Genomic DNA, 21,237 nt, shown 5'->3' on the forward strand with positions numbered 1-21,237 from the left:
TGCTTTGGTGGTGAGGGTGGATTGATTCAGGATTATTTGAGTTGAGAATGTCACTAGAATTTAATATTGATATAATTCTACTGTAATCAAGGCAGTTAGTTTCAACTAAACAAGAATCTATTTTCTTCAGTGTTGCTAGTGTTCATTTTTACTCAGTATCTGAAGTCATAGTTTTAGTCTTTTGATGAAAATGTCCTTAAAATGTGGTCAATATTTTGTCATGTCATATTCATTCATTTTTGTCAGTTTTACTCTGACTAAAATGACATACTTTTAGTCAATTAAATATCTTTTGGATAATGATAATGAGCACAATTTAAAAAAATTTGTAAAACAGTAACAGACCAAACTTTAACCAAATACTAAAACATTTTATGGAATAAAAAATAGGGATGCACAGATATAAAAATGTGCGAGAGCCATAAATTGGAGGGCGTGTCCAATATATTTGCAGTGTGGTCATTTTCCGCAGTTTTTTCTTAATAAATAACCTGCAACAAGCCTACAAAAAAACACACGATTGATAGATTGCACAAGCAAATCAGTACACTTTATTTGAAATCTTAGTTAATCAGGGACGACTTTTCACTGTCTACGACATTCACATAACGTCGAGGGGTCTGGGTATCTCAGAGAGTATTGCCGCTGACTATCACATCTGGAGTCACGAGATCGAGTTCAGGGCTTGCTGAGTGACTTCAGTCAGGTCTCCTAAGCAACCAAATTGCCCCGGTTGCTAGGGAGGGTAGAGTCACATGGGGTAACCTCCTCGTGGTCGCTACAATGTGGTTCTTGCTCTCGGTGGGGCGCGTGGTGAGATGTGTGTTGATGCCGTGGAGAATAGCGTGAAGCATCCACACGTGCTATGTCTCCATGGTAACGCGCTCAACAAGCCACACGATCAGATTCGCGGATTGATGGTCTCAGACGTGGAGCAACTAAGATTCGTCCTCCACCACCTGGATTAAGGTGAGGCACTACGCCACCCTGAGGACTTAGAGTGCATTGGGAATTGGGCGTTCCAAATTGGAGAGAAAAGTGGTGAAAAATAAAAAGGGTTTTGCATGTGCAGATATAAAGGACACATGTAAGCATTTAATTACACATTTACTGCAATTACAAAAGCCTTTTATGATATACTGTATTTTTGCGGTAAATTATAATTTCTGTCTTCTATTTACATAATTGTCAAACATAATTGTCAAATATAGAGAAGTAGCAGGCGTATAGAATAAACGTTTCGGAAAACATCTTTTCTAACATATTTCTCACTTTGCGCTAGGGCTTGGCAATATGGCTACACAAATTATATCTTGATATTGTTTAGCCTATAGATGATATTCAATATATATCTCTATAATAATATTTGCTCTGAAATGGCTCAAATGTCAAAAGTGTCATAATTTTATCCAAACAGCCATTGTAGCCAATATGACTGAATATTTTAAAGGCATTGAATAGAAATCTATTTGAAAATAATAAATGCAAGTTTTCCTACTGTTTTTCACTAAATGAACACAAGGGAGAATACGATTTAATCATTTTCATAAATATGTGCTTTTATATTTGTATTTCATAAACAATAATATATAGTGGCTTAATAAAAGCAATATTGTTCTTATTATTATTTACCTTCATATATTGTAACTAAGAAAACTTTTGTGAATGAACAATGTGCATAAAATACATTAAAAGACATTTGCGTGTTGCTTGCAGTCACAGATATTTAGGGTGGCTGGGATTAATTTTAGGGAGAGTAAAGCCCTCCTAAAAAGTTTCTAAAACATTTGAGGGCATATAAAAGTCATATATTTCAGCCTAATTTACTTCACCTTCACTTGGAGCTTTTATTTTGTCATGTGTATTTGACAGTTTATAATGTTCCGCATCTGTACAATGCTGTCATTTCCTCCTTTTCTGTTATGATGTGCCACATTTGTAGATGTATATAATAACTTGTAGTGGTTACTAATGTTTGGAATTGCTGAAATGCTTGTACTTTTCTTTCACAATGTGAACTGCTCTAAAAGCACTCAAAATATGAACCCATGAACCCTACACATGCACAGATCAGCACACCACCCCATTATTCTGAAGTGCACAGAGACCGTGTTTATCTGTCTTTAATCATCACAAATGACCAGATTGAAATTTTGATGTTATTTTGATTCATTTTGCAGCCCTGAAGGATCGTGAAGTTAGTCTTCTGATGCGCTCTTTATGAAACTTAGTGGCCAAATAAAAAAGCGTATTCAAATCATAATGATATTCACAATATTGTTTAATTGTTTATAGTCAGCAAAATGTGAATATTTGATATATTTCCCAGCCCTACTCATAATGGAAATATTTTTTTTCACATCTTTTTCATAAACCACAATAACCTGGGGTTGAATGGGGGCATTCCCCTGAAACATTAAAACAAGAAAACACTGAGATAAACATTGACAGAGAGAGACTGAGGGCGAGAGAGAGAGTGTCTTCAGGTGTCACTGGTGGTTTTATGCAGGTCATCCATCATGTCTGGCTGACACGAGGGAATGATAGTGATGTGCCCTGCTGTTACCCTTCCTTAAGCCCTGTCTCATCTGTCTTCCTCAAACACACACACACATATACACACACACACACACACACACACACACACACACACACACACACACACACACACACAAGCAAGCCAAGCGCACACAACAATACTGATCACAGACTGGGTATATCGACTACACAACCATCCGTCCCCGATTGAGGCCCTGTGTACACCTGGTATCAAGATGTGTTTTGGGTTACCCGATCACAAGGGTGCTATCGAGACAAATCACTGTTACGCCTGTCATCTTTGTTGACAACTTGTGTTCAGATTTCTCTGACTTCATAAGGACATACATCATTCATTATATCCTTGTATTACTGAATTATAATAAAGTGCAATAATAAAAGAAAAAGAAAGCACTAAAAAGCAGCACACAGTTTCTTTTAATAATACGCAAACATGACGTTTGGAGCAGAATCAGTTGTTATTTTAGTGCAGTACCTGTAACAGAGTTTCTAATGTGCATGCTTCTCATCTATGTGTACCTACATGTTGATATCAGACACACTAAAGAACTTTGTGATGTTCTTGTGCATGTACAGTTTCAATAAAACGTATGTGAACCCTTTGGAGTTATCAGTTTTTCTGCATCGATTGGTCATAAAATGTGATCTCATCTTCATTAAAGTCACAAGTATAGACAAACACAATATGTTTAAGCTAACAACACACAAACAACTATAATCATTCATGTCTTTATTGAACACATTCCATTAAACATTCACAGTGCTGTGGAAAAAGTATGTGAACCCTTAGATTTAATAACTGGTGATCCTCCTTAGACGGCAATAACCTCAACCAAGTGTTTCCTGTAGCAGCGGATTAGACCTGCACAACGTTCAGAAGGAGATTTGGACCATTTTACCTTACAGAACTGCTTTAGCTCAGACATATTCTTTAGATGTCTGGTGTGTCTCTATTGGGTTCAGGTCTGGACTCTGACTGGGACACTCCAAAAGGTGGATTTTCTCTTTTTGAAGTCATTCTATAGTGGATTTACTTTGATGTTTAGGGTCACTGTCCTGCTGCATCACCAAACTTCTACTGAGCTTCAGCTGGCGCACAGCAACCCTGATATTATCTTGTAGAATATCTTGATAAACTTGATGATGGCAAGCAGTTCAGGCCCAGAAGCGGCAAAACAGCCCCAAATCATGATGCTACCTCTATCGTACTTCACCGATGGAATGATGTTTTCATGTTGGTATGCAGTGCCCTTTTTACGCCATACATAGTGCTGCGTGTTCTTCCTAAACAGTTCAACCTTAATTGCATCAGTCCACAAAACATTTTCCCAGCAGCGTTGTGGAGTGTCAAGGTGGTCTTTGACAAACAGATATTTTGCACAGAAATGTTTTTTGTTGGAAAGCAGCATCTTCCTTTGTGATGTCCTGCCATGGACACCATACCTGTTTCATGTTTTCCATATAGTAGACTCATGAACAGAGATGTTAACCAGTTCCAATGATTCCTTCAAGTCTTCAGCTGTCACTCTAGAGTTCTTTATTACCACATTGAGTATTCTGCTGTGTGCCCTTTGAGTTATCTTAGCTGGACGGACCACTTCTAGGGAGAGTACCCACAGTTCTAAATCATCTCTATTTAGAGACAATTTATCTAACTGTGGACAGATGAATATCTAAGCTCTTCAAGATCACATTGTAACCCTTTCCAGCTTCATGCAAAGGAACAATTCTTGATCGTAGGTCTTCTGAAATCTCCTTTTTGCTAGGCATGGTCCACATCAGCAGATACGTCTTTTGAATAGCAAACTCAAAATGTTTGAGTGCTTTTTTATAAGTCAAAGTATCTCTAACCCTCACCTCCAATCAAATTTTATGAATTGGGTGCCAGGTCAACTCCTGACTCTAATTAGCTTTTGTTGACGTATTTATCCTAGTGGTTCACATAATTTTTCCACAGCACTGTGAATGTTAAATAGGATGTGATCAATAAAGACATGAAAGATTGTAATTGTTTGTGTGTTGTTAGCTTAAGCACATTGTGCTGATCTATACTTGTTACTTTAATTAAGATGAGATCACATTTTATGACCAATTAATGCAAAACGAGAATTCCAAAGGGTTCACATACATTTTCTTGCAACTGTACATGTATTCGTTTTGGAATATGTTCCAATTATACAGCTGTTTCCTTTTAAAATCTGCACAAAACAGGCAATGTTTTAACATGATTTATTAGATGGCCCAATGTCTGAATGTGTTTAAAGTGGGCAAATCTAAACCAGTTTGGACCTCGTTATAGTTGTATTTAGCATCATCCCACTTCAAATGGATTGCCCAAAAGGCATCTTAAAATTACGATAACCAAATTAATTTACATTATTCTTGAGCTCTCTCTGCATTTCATTGGCTGTTGCTCACTGGGACAGTGCACACACCTGACAACAAGACTTAAAGATATCTACCTGTTTTGAAATATGTCATAACATCAGCGACAGTTAGTAGTGACATCTGAGACTTCTCATCGAGGACCAGTCACAGACTCAAAACATCAAATGATACACGCTTGAATCGTGTAGTGTCCACTAGGCTTCACATACACATTCACAGACATCTTCACTGGTGAATACTGCCATCATGCACATGGAAAATGTGCTTGCCCTCAATTTATAGGGATGCTTTCTTTCTTTCAAGGAACACAAAAAAGAGATGTTTAGAAGAATGTTGTAACTGGTCTCTTCTACAAATTACAAGCACTACACAAGTATCTAGAAGTCCATGTAGTCCATATGACTCTGTACTATTTTACAAGTCTTCTGAAGCCACACAAAAGCATTGTGTGATGAACAGACTGAAACTGAAGCCATTAAATCACTGAAAATCTCACTTGAGTCTCAGTCACCATTCACATTTGAAAAAGAGCAGTTTGGACATTCTGCAAAACATCTGCTTTGAGCTCCACAGAAGAAAGTAAGTTGTACGGGAAATTGTAGAAAGACTTGAGGTCGAATTTCATTTTTGGGGGAATTATTCTTTCAGTGCATAATAGTCAAAGAAATAATCTTCTTTTTTTTTTCCCTTCACTTATTACTTGTTTGATCAAAGCAAGGCTGGGGGGGGAATAAAATGTTGGAATAAAGTAAGAGTTTGCAAGCAAGAGAGAGAGAGAGAGAGATAAAGGGCAGGAGAATATGTGAGGGTGGAAAAGGAAATATTTCCCGTGGGAAGCGTCAGGGCTGTTTTATTTTGAAGTTTTGATAGGGGTTGTGAGGGGGAAAGAGATGACAGAAGCGCAGCAGAAAATGAATCCAGGGACATGGCAATCTAACACCTGACGGACAAAGTTAGAGAGAGATCCCTCTCTATTTCACATCTGTCTCTCTCTTTCTGTCCTGCTCTGACAGTATATGTAATCACCTCTTCCTGTGCCGTCACCTCAACCACTCTCTGTCTTTTTCAAGGTGTGCAGTCAGGGTCCACATGCAAATAAAAAAAATGGCTTTGGCGAGTAAAAGAAGTTCAACTGCTCAGTATCTTAATTAGGAATCGCAACAATACTTTAGACTACAGAGTACATGTGACTGCACGCATGAACAATCAAATACAAAGTTTGGTCAAAAATACTTTGGTCTTGGGGAAGTATTAAGATTACATCAAAATTCTTGGGGTGGCACGATGGCTCAGTGGGTAGCACGGTCGCCTCACAGCAAGAAGGTCCTGGGTCAACTGGTTTTGGTGTGCTCCGGTTTCCCCCACAGTCCAAAAAGACATGCAGGTTAGATCTTATGGGGCTTTTCCAGTGCACGGTACAACTCGACTCAACTCTGCTCACTTTTTTGGGGTTTTCCACTGTGGATAGTACCTGGTACCTGATACTTTTTTAGTACCACCTTGGCCGAGGTTCCAAGAGAGCCGAGCCGATACTAAATGTGATGTCAAAATCCTGCAGATCACCGATTGGTCAGGGAGAATCGTCACTACCAGCGTCACTGGATTTCCGACACGTGACATTAACCCGCTAGTTTTAAGTTAGCAACAACAACAACAGTATCATTTGTTCACGCGACTTTCGAATTGTGAAAAAGAAATGGCTGTGTGCAAATCCACGCTGTGGTCAATAAACGAGGTGCAGACGGTCCACTCGTTAGCGATGAGCAAAACGAAAATGTCTCTCAGGAAGTGTCTCACACGCACACGGCTACCACGGGACCTACAAACAGTGTAGGGAAAAGTTACAAAACTTAAAAGTGACTACAGAACCATCAAGGAAATGTGGAAGTGGTTTGACCAAACGGACGCCATCTAAACCGGCGAGTGCCCTGGACTGGCGGTGATCCACGATGGAGGATGGTACATTTTGTTACGTTAACTCTATACTCTGCTTGAAAGCTTCACTCTATTTAGTTGACCAGCTACTGGAAAGCTTCTGAAACAACCATGCCAATTTAACTGTTACACTTGTGTAAAATCACCATGTAACAACTGCTTTATGCAGCACAATGAGCTAGCAGCTAACAGCTAGAGGTTGTGTTATTGTTTTGGTCAGTTTGTGTCGTGTTTAAAATGTCACGGCAGTAGGCGGAGCAACTATAATGATCAGCCTATAATCCCACCCACGTTGAGGCGGCACTAAACAGCAGTGGAAAAGCAAGCTCAAAAAAGTAAAGCCAGTAGAGTTGAGGCAATTTGAGTGCTGGGATAGGCTCCAGCAGTACCCGTGACCCTGCATAGGACAAGCAGCTGGTATCGACATTAATGGTGCGTTTAAGTGCGTACTTACGACGTCGGAAACGGTAAATACAATGTGATATGTGTTCAACTGATTTCAGTCAGAAAGAACAGACCTAGTTTTGCAGTTTCATATTTCTTACTTTCTTTTTTCACTTACTAGTGAAGGCAGGAAGCTTTTTTAGCAAAGATGCAACAAAATGAAGAGCAAAGCCACGCATTAGGTGTGTAATTAATGCTTTATTTATCTATTTTATCATTCTTCATCAGCCACATTTTTGTAATATTGTAGTTTTGTTGCAAACGCATGTCTCTGCATTAACCCGTCTTATTTTCTGGCAAGTCTTATCTTGATTCTTCATTAACAGTACAAATGCATACAAACTAAACTCCACAGACAAAACTTTAAGTAAAACAGAATTATTACCAAAACGTTTTATTACGACTTTGTGGTGATGTTTATGTGCATTAAACTTTGGTGTCATGACAACCTTAGTAAGAATGACAGTCTGATCCGGATGTATTTGAATACTCTGACAGATTATTCAAATATTTAGATTTTGCACTATTATAGTGTTTGTATATAACAGGTGCAGTTTAGTTTTTGTTGATTTGCAAAATTGTGTTTTCAATTCACTTAAAGTAAAAAAAAAATACTGACTGTTTTCAGAATAAAGATTTTGTGTCTTTTAATAACATTTACTTTAGCTGACTTTTCACCACAAAACATTTCTTTTTTCTTTTTTCTTTTATTGTCGTGATTCCAGAAGTTCACATACTGACTCTTTCCAATCGCTGAATCACTGAAAAAATAAAAAACGGTTGATTTAAAGGGGCTGGAAATATATGCTTCGATATCAATATATTAAAATATTCAGATCAATATAAGTAATATGAGAATGTAGGGAGAGCGAATTGATTGCATCATTCACAGTGCATCATGGGAGTGGGCGGCCACTGCAGAGCTCTTTTTGCGTGCTTTGTTTGAAGAGATTGTCTTATTGGTGAATAGTTTCTCTTCAGGGTCATGGGTAGTGTTGTTCTTCACCAAGAATTCCGTGATTGATAAAAAATGAAGACGCAAAAATGTGGACCGATGGCTTCAACAGAAGCATATACCATCGATGAACAACCTCAGAGCTCACAGCATGATAATAAGTTCTTATGGAATGAATTTGACTTTGGGGGAAAATACATAAAACTTTTACTTCCGGAAACAAACTGTTGCACTATATATTGGCACAATGATGTTTTCATTCCTTTGTCATAAGAGCAAAAAAAAAGGTTATATAATAGATAAATGTTCTCAAATTACCCACCATTGGCAAGTGTGGCAAAAAACTTACTATTGGATGGAGGGTGCAGCCGGGGTGCATCATTGAGAGTAACTAAGGACAAATATATTCCCTGAAACCAAATGAATCACTGATGCATATCAGTCAGGAAACCAACGAGCTCAACATTACTGAATAGCCGACGCCCTTCCGTGTTTCATTTTCTTACATTTTTGTTGACATTTGGGTTCATTTCGTTTGTTTATGTTCTTTCTATCTGCACATCATCAGGACGGTCTGAAACGATCACGCCTCATCAAACTTTAACGACCCCTCTTTGAGCTCAGTGCCGTCACATACACACTGTAGCGGCAGTGCTGAAGTCTTTAAATCTCCCTCTCTTCAACTCGCTGTCTCTCCAGGCGTATTTACCACCAATCAGTCGGCGTTTAAGACAGGGTGGCGCTCACACACACACGCCGGAGGGTGACAGCCTGTTATCTAGTCATTAAAAATCACGAGCAGCAAACAATTACTGTCTATATGACTACCACACATCCCTCAAACACACACACACACACACACACACCTGTCTAAAAGTTGCATTCTATTTGAGCCTGATAATATAGTAGCCCCCAAAAGAATCACACTCAAGTCATACTTCAATTTTGTTTTGATAACCGTCAATTGATTACAGTTTGTAATTGATGAAATTACGTGACATGCAGATGAATTAATCAAATTTAATGGCATATCAATATTTCCTAAGAAAGGCTCCCAAATTCAAGATAAATAATCCAAATATAATTTAAATAATATTATAATGTAATATATAGAGTATATATAGGGATGGTAGTACCGCCACTCCCTATAAGCAGACTATGCAGACCCGTGCGTAGGGCACCAACTACCTAGGGGGGCACCATCTTACCCTAGGAGGGCACCAGAAAGTCCTACGGCTGCCCTTAATTGCATTTTATACGTTATTCAAGGACCCGAAAGCAGTTACGGAACACAGACGATCGCTTCACGCTCATATTATGCAAACCACACCCCTGTCCACCTGGAACTCTGCATAGGGCATCAATTTGGCCAGCGGTGGCCCTGAGGGATGACATGAAATTTTGAGGCATCAACATATTAACATCAGCCGACATGAAAATTAGAAGCCTAATTTGTGTTCTTTCAATTCACTGCCTGTTGCATTCCATTCGATGTAGTCGGATGTCATAGCTTTGGGAGACCTCAAGGGGGCGACATAACAATTACTGAAGCCTGTCGCAGTATGAACTAGGCATCATACACACATTACAAGCTGATGGCAGTCCAAAGATACAAAGGGTTCAAGAATGAACAAAGTGATGTTGATGAGATTGCAGGTTAGTGTATGAAACTGGTGTACCTGCAAACTGAACGATTAGAAATGATGATGTTTATTAAGCAGTTTCTCTGTATGTAGCCGTGAATAGTTCTTTCATACAAGCTGTCAAACCACAAAAAGATGTGTAACTGAAAATACATTGAGTAAGCTCTATGAAAGACACATATATACAATATATCATCCAGTGATGGCTATTAAATAATCTTTGTCCTTTGATAATGATTTGGTAGAATTTAATGGAAAATTATAAGAGATAAGCTCCAAGGACTGCATAATTTTTAACAGCCTCCGTATACAGCGAACCCTTAGTGTTTGCGTATGTACCTTCAATAATTGTAATTAATTTTAGAACGTGCCATGTCGTCCGCCAGATGCATCCAGTGCACGACCCCCTTTAATGAAACCTGTCGCTCACACTTTACCAAAGCTGTGTTGACAAATATGTTTGAAAAGACAAAGACTTTGTGCAACGAAAAGCCCAAAATACAGGCTAATATCGATAATCATTGGGAAATCTTCCGATTATCGATGTGTGAAATGGCATCGATCCCAAGCCTAATACATAATATTTTAAATCTGATATATTTGCCAATGTGTTCTATTCTCTCAGGACGTGTTCTTACACCTAAGATTTGGAGCGTCTCTCTGTTTTTCAGTGTGTTTTTATGCCACTGTGTCAATTTCAAAGTAGTTGAAACTTTGGAAATGGCGTCTGGAGATCCCTACATTCTGTTGAGTTTCGTCCAGCTGTCAAGAACGTGTCCTGTGTGAGTCTCTCTCATTCTGTGTCTGCACTGCCTGTGAAGTTTGTTGATGCGTGCTGACTGCCCCCTGCTGACACTCCTCGTAAAAACACAATGTTACATGTACTTGCACCGATGGTTGGAAAATATTTTTGTTACTGAATTTACATAAAGGTCAGGAGGCATGATTAACTGCATTATTTATTTTATATTATGTTTTATATAAATAATCACACTAAATAACCTTTTTATATTGACATCCCTACAAATTATAAAAGCAAGAGAATAGCAGGTTTCAAGAAAAATATTTTTACAGAAAGAAGTATTTTAGGCTTGGAAAAAAAACCATTTGTATATATACAGTATATAGTGTTTAAAATGTAGACAAAATGTATTCATGAGTGCAAATGTGAATGTGCTGAAGTCCACCTGTGGTTACTCTGCTGGGACAGCTGTGTGAACTTGACTTGAGACATCCACTAAAAATACCCAGAACTCCAATTAATGCCACAGAAACGTTAGTTCTGAGAAAAGCTCTAGGAATATTTGTTTGCAAAGCCACATGGTAGATATCTTGTTATTGAATGCAATTACATTCAAATATTCAGATAGAACTGTAAATTCTCAAAAATAAAGGTATTTTATTCAATGATTGAACAAAGAATGCCCTACTTTTTTAAAGAACTATTTTAATTGAATAGGATTCTTGAGTTGAACTGGCTTTCTTGGTTCTTTAAAATACCAGTATATACACAGCAGATGGTTTCTCAAGGATTTTGGACCCTTTATTTTTAAGACTGAGTAATGCAGACAGCTCTCTGCGGTTGCATGAAGAAATGCTGCTGTAGGTTTCCAAGCCGCTGGTATCTAATAAAAACAGGGTGGTGCTTATTGACTGTTTATTTTTGAATCTATCACAGTGCATGTCTTGTCAATTCAGTTTATTTTCTACAAGTGAGAGAGCTAATGTCATTACTCTAAACCTTGGGCGAAACACGCCGAGCTCCCCGTGCGCTGCGGCGACAACTGTGTTCTGTTGTGTTGTTTGACTTTCTTTATTTTTCCTCTTGCATCTTTCTCGCAGCAGCTGGGGGACACACAGATCGATACCCGTTCAGTATAAGAATTCACCACTGAAATTTTCATTTGTTACAAAGCGGCTCCAAACTGCCGGGAGGGCCCGCTGTCTCCCCGCATTAGGGAGAGCGGGAGCTAATAAAGCACTAGCCTGAGGTCACGTGCGACAATAGGCATCTCCTTGCCAGCTCCCATTAGTGCACGCACAAATCCATGGCCCAAAAATTTCTGCTGAAATTACCATCTTTGGGATTCTTGTAGCAGGATGTCAGCTGAGGAAGTGTGGCAGAGATATCTGAGCTGTCAGTGTGGCTGATACTCAACTGGCCCTAGCTGCTAACATCACAACCCCGCTGCCCTCCGGCCGTTACTAACTATTCCACTTCTCCTGGAGTTAGCTGTGTACACACGAAACCACACGTCACACGCTGGACAGAACACACAGAGGGCTTGGGTCTGGCACGCTCTCAAACAGAAGAGTTTCGGGAAAGTCACAAATAAAGACCCAATGAGATTTGTTGGCATAATTAGGCTCTGCATATTAATATGGCATCATGCACCCAATGGATATTCAAATTTGAATACATTTATATAATTTAGCAGTGTTTAAAAAGCAGATGGTGACTGTAACCATGGCTGTTTCTCCTTGATTTGTGCTGTTGTTTAAGGCCTAAACTAGTCTATAAAACACAGATTTTATTACTGAAACACAGAACTAAGTTGAGAAAGTATAAATACAATACTAAGGTAATGAGCCACGAGAACCATTATAGAGAGTTATAGTGATTTTACCATAGTCTAGTTAGGCACAATGTAAAGTGGAGCAATATACAAACAATTATTTAAAAAATAGTAAAAAAAAAACCAGACTGTAAATATAAAAATATAAATAAATATATAATAAAATAATATAATGTAAAAATTGTAAAAAATAAAAAAAAAATAAAAAAAAAAATAAAAATACATTTAATTTAATAATTGTAATAATAAATCATTTTTAGACAAGTAATATAAATCATTAGCCTAGCAGCAGGATGATCACGGTTTTCATAATATAAACAAATAATTGCTGCATCAATATCGATATCAATTAACGTGCGTCAATAATGTACATGTATCGTTATTTTATAGCGGCTTTAAACATGGCTCATCCAATCAGTATTCGGAGCCAGAACTATGAATCGTATGAAAGTTTATCAATCTTTTTTAATTCACTGAAATTTAAGTACAAAATATAGTAACAAATATGTGAAATACATGTTCATTTAGATATCACTGCATAGCACCCATAGAGACCAACTATTCAAGGAATATTCCGAGTTCAATGCAAGTTAAGTTGAATTGACAGCATTTGTGGCAAAATGATGATTTCCACAAAAATGTATTTAGACATCTTTTCTTAAAAAAATAAATAAATCCAAAATAAATCGAGGCTTCAGTGAGGCACTTTCAATAGCCGCGCTTCCACTCTTGGGCCAAATTAGGGCATGTGCCAGGGCCACTTGCATTGCCACTGTTGCTTACAGGGCTTCATCATGCCTCCTCTGGGCTTTCACGGGGCCTATGGCCTTTGGCCCACCGACTACCCTTGGACCAAACAAGGCTAACCAGGGATTGAGGTGGGTTCAATGTCAAAGGTGGAGTTTCACTGAACTTCTCCGTGTTTCACTGAACTTCCGTAGGGTGTTTCCGTTAAAACACCCAATGGACAAAGCGGTGCCCAAAGAAATTACTTTCCATGCTTTGGTGAACTTTTATAGGCGGTGTGCTGTGACATCATCCCGTTGTTAGTGGAGAGACCACTCTGGACACCGTGGCAGATACAGGTCAGTGAGTTGTCAACCCTAAAATATCTTTCTGTTTATACATGATAGAAACTCGATATTTGAGATAACTAGTTAACATGATACCTCAGCTTGAACTTCCCTCTTTCTTATGAAATGGCCAGGGTGTGTGACATTGGCACCGCAGTGGCATATTAAGGGTGGGTTTTTGGGCTCTGCTGTTATTAGCCCGATGGTGGGAACGCAGATGGATTTTGGTCATGAGCATTTTGGTCTGAGGCATTTGGCTCCGGCTGGCCAGTTAATAGCCCTAGCTCGCACTGGCACAATAGTGGAAAAGCAGCTAATTGATGTGAATGGGGCCAATTTTTGGATGGTTTAAAATGCAGAAATGTGAAGCTTATAATATTGTGATTCCAGAAGTCTCAAGAATGACATGTTCTTCAATAGATACAGGGAGATGTTGAATTAAAATAAGATATATATCAGTTTATGTATTGTCCATCTTGATTTTAAGCTTTTTTGTATTTTTAGATGTATTATAGTAAGTTTTTGGCTTATCAACTTGTTTGAAAAAATTCAAGTTATCTTGAGACCCCCGTAGAAATTTGCAGTGGCTCTCTGGTTGAGAGCCACCGTGATGAATAAAAAACAAGATTTTACCTCTGACGATGAGTCCAGCAAAGTTGGACACCCCGGATCCTCTCTCTGATTGGGTGACACATCGGTACAGGTCTTGGTCCTGACTGGTCACCTCTCTGAGTCGGAAAGAGGCTGCAAACTTCCTGTGGTTGATATTTTTCTTCTCTGCCACTGGAATGTCCTCTCCATTACGCCGCTATAAATGCCACAAAAGAATTTAAAAAAAAATTAGATTCAATGACAAACTATCGGCCGATTAATCGGTTATTGGCCTTTCCCACCACCTTAGTTATCGGTATCTGCCAAATCCACAATCGGTCGCCCTCTAATTTGCATGGCAAAATTCCCCATCTTGTGAGTTGGTGCTGAGTGTTAGGTTGTGGAGGATGCAGCAGACTTTATAGGGACTGAACAGCATCACTCCACACCTTAATCCTGAATCTATTTTGCCAAATGTGAAGTATTACAGAAAAGAAAAGTATTGAATAGACGATATAAAAAAGTTTTTACTCTCATATTACAAGCCTACAGTCGAGAGCAATTTTGTCAATCTGTCTTGTTCTCACAGGATGCGCTCTCGCGTTTTTGTCAGCACTATTTTTAATTGTCGGTCTTTGTAGCCTACATATAGACTCTCAAAAACGCATCCTCATTCTGCGGTTGCACTGCTTGTGAGGTTTGTTCAGGCACGCTGACTGCCCCCTGCTGACATACCTTGTTAAAACACAAAGGGCCAAATTCACTTCACTGTTGTGCCATTTTTGCACATGGTATTTCTGCACGAATACCTGCATCTTACTCGCAAACCACCCACAATCACGTTCAGCAGGCGCATTCAGCACTGAAATTGTGCTGCATCTTCATCTGCATCTTGAAGTCTTTGTCATTACTTTCCACACAAACACGCCTCCTATCTATGTAAATTAGGCTCTTTTTTTCTCCCCAATTTGGAATGCCCAATTCCCAATAAGCTCCAAGTCCTCATGGTGGTGTAGTGATTTACCTTGATCCGAGGACAAATCTCAGTTGCCTCCGTGTCTGAGACAATCTACCCGTTGAGCCCGTTCCCATAGCATGTGTGGAGACTTCACGCTATTCTCCGAGGGATCCACGCACATCCCCCCATGCGCCGCACCACCCGTGTGACTCTAACCTCCCTAGCAACTGGGCCAATTTGGCTGCTTAGGAGACTTGGCTGGAGTAACTCAGCACGCCCTGGATTCAAACTCATGACTCCAGGGGTCATGCCGAGATACACAGGTCCCTGTAGATTTGTCTCTTTTAAGATTGCGCTTCATTCACAAACTCTGTGCAATTGGCTATTACCGCAAAATGAAAGTAGACGGTAAAATGAATTTTATTTAAGAGAGATGTCAGTGAAAATTTCCAACCGATCGTTTCAGCAGTAATTAATCAAACACTCATCAATTGATGTTAAAGAGCGTTATAACCTGCCATATATCCAGATGCACAGTGTCGTCAAGCGCACGTTCTGCATGTTTAAGAGATGTCCAGACACTGTCTGGATCAAAGTGATGCGGTTCAGTCCAGGTAGGGTGGGTCAGATACGGTGGTCTGTGGCATGCTCGGCTATACTGAGGTCAGATTCGGCCCACAAGATCAGAAATGCGTTCAGTAGCGATTTTGTGGCAGCATGTGCAAAAAACCAGCACTATTAGCGGGCACAAATCATTCTTTGTGAATCTGCCCCAAAGTTACATGTACTTCAAGCTTGAATTGGTCCAATGGTAGGAACATTCTTACTTGTGTTACTAAATTAATGTGTGACAATGACTTAAAAGTCCAGCGTTACACCAGAACAGATTGCACTGTTTGATCACAAACAGTGCAATTGTCTTTTCATGAACAAAGGTACAAACAGACGTGATTAGATATGAACTTCAAGAGTTGTTTTGGTTTGACAAGGTCTGTGAAGTTAATGTGCTTCATTAAAGAAGTGACACCAATCACTGTCACTGCTAATCTGTGTGAGTGAAGTGTGTGTGTGTGTGTGTGTGTGTGTGTGTGTTTTACAGAGGATAATTCATTAGCCCCTTTAACACTGTCATCTCTTATTAGTCAGAATCTCAACAGACAAGTATACTTGCTAGCTGTTCTTCATTTTTTCACCTCCTCATCTATCAGAGCAGAAAAGGTCACTTTTACTGACACTCTTTACCACCCTGTCAGCTACTCACCCTGTCTCTCTCTCTCTAAATCTTTAGTTATGTCTACACCTCACTTTGTCTTTGCTGAATGTAAACCCTTCTCATTAGTTCATCAAAATGAAAGAGCAGCAGCAGGGTTTCACCTCACGCAGACACAAGAATGCACGCTTTGCACAGAGAGACGGCTGACACAGACATCATTAAGCGAGCAGGGTTTTCCTCCAGGAAGAATAAAGTGAAAAAATCTGAGGGGCCAAGAGCAAATGCCGTCCATGTGACAGGTTCGGTTTTAATAAGGAGGGCAGTCTCTCTCTAGCCTGCTTGATTAGTAATTGTGGTTATAATGTATATACCCACTGACCGTTAATAGGAGATACAGAGTCCAAAAATGATGCAATTATTTTAGTATTGTGAAATCACACTTAAAAACAACAGGACAGTTTGCTGCCACACATGTCTTGAGCATTATATCCTCTGCCAATTAAGGTGAAATCCATCGTACTGAATGCTTTTGTTTGATCTAAAGCACTGCTTAAGGTAAGGTCTGTTTCAACAGAACTCAAAACCCAACGTATTGCTATAAGCTGCTTAAATCACCTGGATTCAGTCAGATTTAGTGAATAGAAAGTGCTGTTTGTGCTACTGTGTGTAACTTGCCTCAAGCCTGACTGATGTATTTTTCCTGTCAATGGGTAAGTAGCTCACTCCACTACTGTATGCTATTTAAGTAAGTATATATTGTAAATAAATAAATATATCGGTCTCTACATTGCATTGTCACCATATAGTTTGCTTAGTGAGTGTCTCAGCATTGCCACAAGTGAGGCTATTGTGGAGCAGCAGTTTGAAATGAATATTAATAAAATAAGCTACCTCAAAAATTACATACAAACCTCTTCAAATCTGGTGTATTTTTGGGCTGCCGCCAGCTGTTTTTCACACTCAAATTTTAAAGCTTAACATTCACACATACTGTAGACTAATTGCCAAACATTGCTTTCATTTTTCAAAAATTAAACTTAATAATTGTCCTAACTTTGTAAGCAAGTAATTCTAGTTCTGTTCGCCCTATCTCCCTCCAAAAAGTCTAATTGTATTCCACGAGATGGCAGCAAGTACTAGAAAAAATATTTTGTCCTCTATCACCTTCCATCTCAATCTGCATATCTGAAATGTAGATGGCAATCCAACGTATTTTAGACCTCACAGATGTGCTCGTCCATTGATATTCAGTCTAATTTTCAGTTCATGCACCATCCCCATTGTTTCATCGAATATCTCATCCTCTGAGTGGACTAGAAGCTCAATCTATGTGTCATTAGAAAGCTGATAAAATAACATTTTATCATCAACAGTCGATAACATATATATTCAATGATTTGTATAGCATTCTTTTCCTATTGAACCATATATTTGTTGTGGAAATCTAAGCTATAGCATTGAATTATTCACACATGCAAGTTGACAGACAAGTAACAAATTGCTCATTTAGAAGAAAACTGCCAAATATAAGAGCAGATGTGGCATTTTTAGCTATTTGGGCCTTAGGGCAACAGTGATCGGCACATAAAAGAGTTTGTATTTGATGTCTTACAGAAATCTTATTTCACTTTGTAATTCTTTTGAAATTCTCTCGAACTTTGGTATTACAGCAACAGAATAAACTGTACTGTCACGTTCATGAGAACGAGAGCTTTCGTTTCATATATGATTTGTCTATTTAAGTGCTTTTTGAAATACTTCTTATTTTCATATGAATATTTCTACCATATTGCCTCTAGGTGGCATGTATTTGAGACGTGGAAGTTTTCAGACCATATTTTGTTATTTAATGTAACATCAATGCAGAAGTGATCGTTATCTATGAAAACTTCAGATTCTAGGCTTTCAAACGATACCAAATATGCCTGACTTGCATTGTAATCGTAAACTTTTTTGTGCGACATAGCGCCCCCTTTTGGACCTGCTGGCAGATCCACAGAATTGAAGAGCTTAATGGTCCAGGCGCTGTTTACACCTGGTATCAATATACATTTTTGCCGATCCAATCACAAGTGGACAAGCATGACTCACTGACGTTACTCTTGGTCGTAACATGTGTCTCCTTTGACCACTTGAGTTTGGAGTTCAAGAAGAGGGTCTCTGATTTCATGATGACATAGTTCAATCACTATATCATTGTGTTAATGCATACAAATAAAGCACAAAAAATGTATGGAATGAAAGTGCGGCAAAAACTGCAGATTGGTTATTTCCTTTCAAAACCACACATAGCTGGCAAAGTTTGAACTCAGGTGTGGCAGGTGAGTAGGCGGTGCTTCACTGCTGTTCAAGCACATTTGAAACAATGAGTGTTTACATTGCAAGCTCAAGGTGGTTACATGCATTTTCGACCACATTCAACCATTTGCTGAATGTTGCTGAAATAGACAAATCTCAAAACATGTCAGACCCTGTTTACACCTGTATTTAGAGTCATCCCATTTTAAAAAGATTGTCCAAAATGCATTTAATACCAGGTATAAACAGGGTCTCAAGGTAACTATTTAAGGTTTATTACTGCCAAAGCAACGCAGCAGAGCACTTTGAGGATGTTCAAGGGGACCATGCACTTGCAATGCTAAGCATTTTGCGTACTTGCATATGTGTCCGAAATGTGGAATAACAAACCTATATTTAACAGGCAAAATATATACATACGATTATAAAAGATTTTTCTATAGGTTATACAGCTATAGGTTTACCATGTGCGGCAAATACAGACAAAAATAATATAATGTGTTAGCCAATGACCCCACCTGCAGCCAGAGTTTGTTGTTGACAGCATCACGGACAGTGGCGATGCACTGGAAGGTGGCATTCTGCCCGGCGTTAACCTCCACATCCCCCAAACGCAGGAAATGAGGAGATTTATCTGCATGGAAAGGTAAAGACAGCGACACATGACATCACATTTCTCAAATACCTTAATCCAAAACCTGCCCGAGTAAACCAGAGCATAACACTCCCAAAACAGAACATTGATGGTGGGAATGGTAAAGGTGTCATTTAAATCCAGAGCGCGCACACACACACACACACACACACACACACACACACACACACACACACACACACACACACACACACACACAATGCTGACTGTTTAAGGTGAACACAAAAAAATGTATAGTTTGTTTTAAAAGCAGCATCAGTTGTGCTGTAGCGTAGTCGATATAATACATTTGAAGATTAAAAAAAGGCAAAACAGGGTATTTTTCTCTCTGTCAGAATATCCTCTTCCTCTCTCTCTCTCTCTCTTTAGTTGGATAACATGGAGTATTCATTTGACAGCTCTGCTGAGGGTTATCTGCTCAATTAGGAGATGGACAATGAGAGGTGGTAAGGAAGAACAAATAAGACGACGAGTTTCTGACACAAAGAAAAGCTACTTGAGAGCAGAACAGACTCTTAACAGTCTCATTAACAGGACAAAAGAGATTCTAACTTCAGTTCTTTTCTTTGTGAATATGATTAGCGATAATATTTCAAAGGGTCAAATCCAGGAAAACTGACATTTCCTTGCAGATATTTCCTCCCTAGTCCACCCAGACCATTTATAAATCTAGATGGCATCAAAACCAGAGCAAACCAGAAACATTGATACTACTATTGAAACCACAGACTATGACCTTTAATTGAAGATTTATGTTTTTATGGAGTGACATCACATATAGTGCCACTTAGCAAAATTATTTTGAGTTGTTTGAAGTTTGTATCTCTTTTGATTGATTTCCGATTTCTTTTAGTCATATGTGGCCAAGAATAACACGTCCACTCTGTTATGGAAAGATGCATGTATAAATGAATGTAGCTTTATAATTTCAATATTAAATAAATTCTCTCCAAGCTAATGCTGTTAAATTTATAAACTGGGTATTTTCATAATTTTGGTCACATTTTAGCTTTAACAATTAACAAATCCATGTATTTAATCAATAAATATGATATTATATTGCATATATTATATGTGGTTACATTTTTATTGTTAAATTAGATCATTTGTACTATTTACAAGTATTTGCATTGATTTGTTAAACACGTGCTAAATACTGACACTGTCTCTTTAAGAAAAGCAACATCTTTGTAAATGAGCGCATGTTAATGAGAGAGACTTGAATGTCTGCGTCATGCATGATTAGAATTAAATGTTTCTGTTTTTGTTATATTTGATCAGCATTAAGAGACATTATTTAATGACAAATGGATTGTGTGGATCTCTTCTTTGGACACGCGTTACAAATCAAACTTTTACCGTACACTCAACTCGCAGTGAAAGGATCTCGTTTCTGATCTTCTTCACCATTAAACTACTCAATCACTGTGAAATCTCAACATTTACTAGCCAGTTGGCAAATATTACAATTTGTATTCACATAAGGTGGAATTTGGTTGCAAATGTGAGTGATAAGAGAGCTGCAAACAGTTGAAGGTCAGTGGGATTTAAGAATCGATATCGAGATCGTACAAATAAAGATACAACGGAAAATCATATTTTACCTACCCTATCTACAAACATGTTGAACGTTTACATTTACATTTATGCATTTGGCAGATGCTTTTATCCAAAGCGACTTACAGTGCAATTATTACAGGGACAATCCCCCTGGAACAACATGGAGTTATGTGCCTTGCTCAAGGACACAATGGTGGTGACTGTGGGGCTCAAACCAGCATCCTTCTGATTACCAGATTACCAGTTATGGTGCTTAGACCACTACACCACCACCACGTGGCTCTGTAATGTCAGATTTACTACTTGACGTATACAGAGACAGTATTTGCTTCTTTCTTATATTTTAGATGATGTTTTATATTAGAGTAGTTCTCTTATTTGAGATGATG

The 21,237-nt window shown here is 38.6% G+C and overlaps 1 protein-coding gene across 2 annotated transcripts in view; it reads right to left on the reverse strand.

The window, feature by feature from the left end:
- ptprk (protein tyrosine phosphatase receptor type K) overlaps positions 1–21,237 on the reverse strand; it is a 270,960-nt gene that overhangs the window by 139,615 nt on the left and 110,108 nt on the right. For both annotated transcript variants that reach the window (XM_052095541.1, XM_052095542.1), the window contains 2 exons: positions 19,152–19,267; positions 14,207–14,381 (listed from right to left, as the gene is read on the reverse strand). In XM_052095541.1, the coding sequence (XP_051951501.1) occupies positions 14,207–14,381; positions 19,152–19,267 (291 nt within the window). The remainder of the gene's footprint in view (positions 1–14,206; positions 14,382–19,151; positions 19,268–21,237) is intronic.

The sequence above is a fragment of the Xyrauchen texanus genome, chromosome 28, assembly GCF_025860055.1.
Source record: "Xyrauchen texanus isolate HMW12.3.18 chromosome 28, RBS_HiC_50CHRs, whole genome shotgun sequence".
In the NCBI taxonomy this organism is placed as follows: domain Eukaryota; kingdom Metazoa; phylum Chordata; class Actinopteri; order Cypriniformes; family Catostomidae; genus Xyrauchen; species Xyrauchen texanus.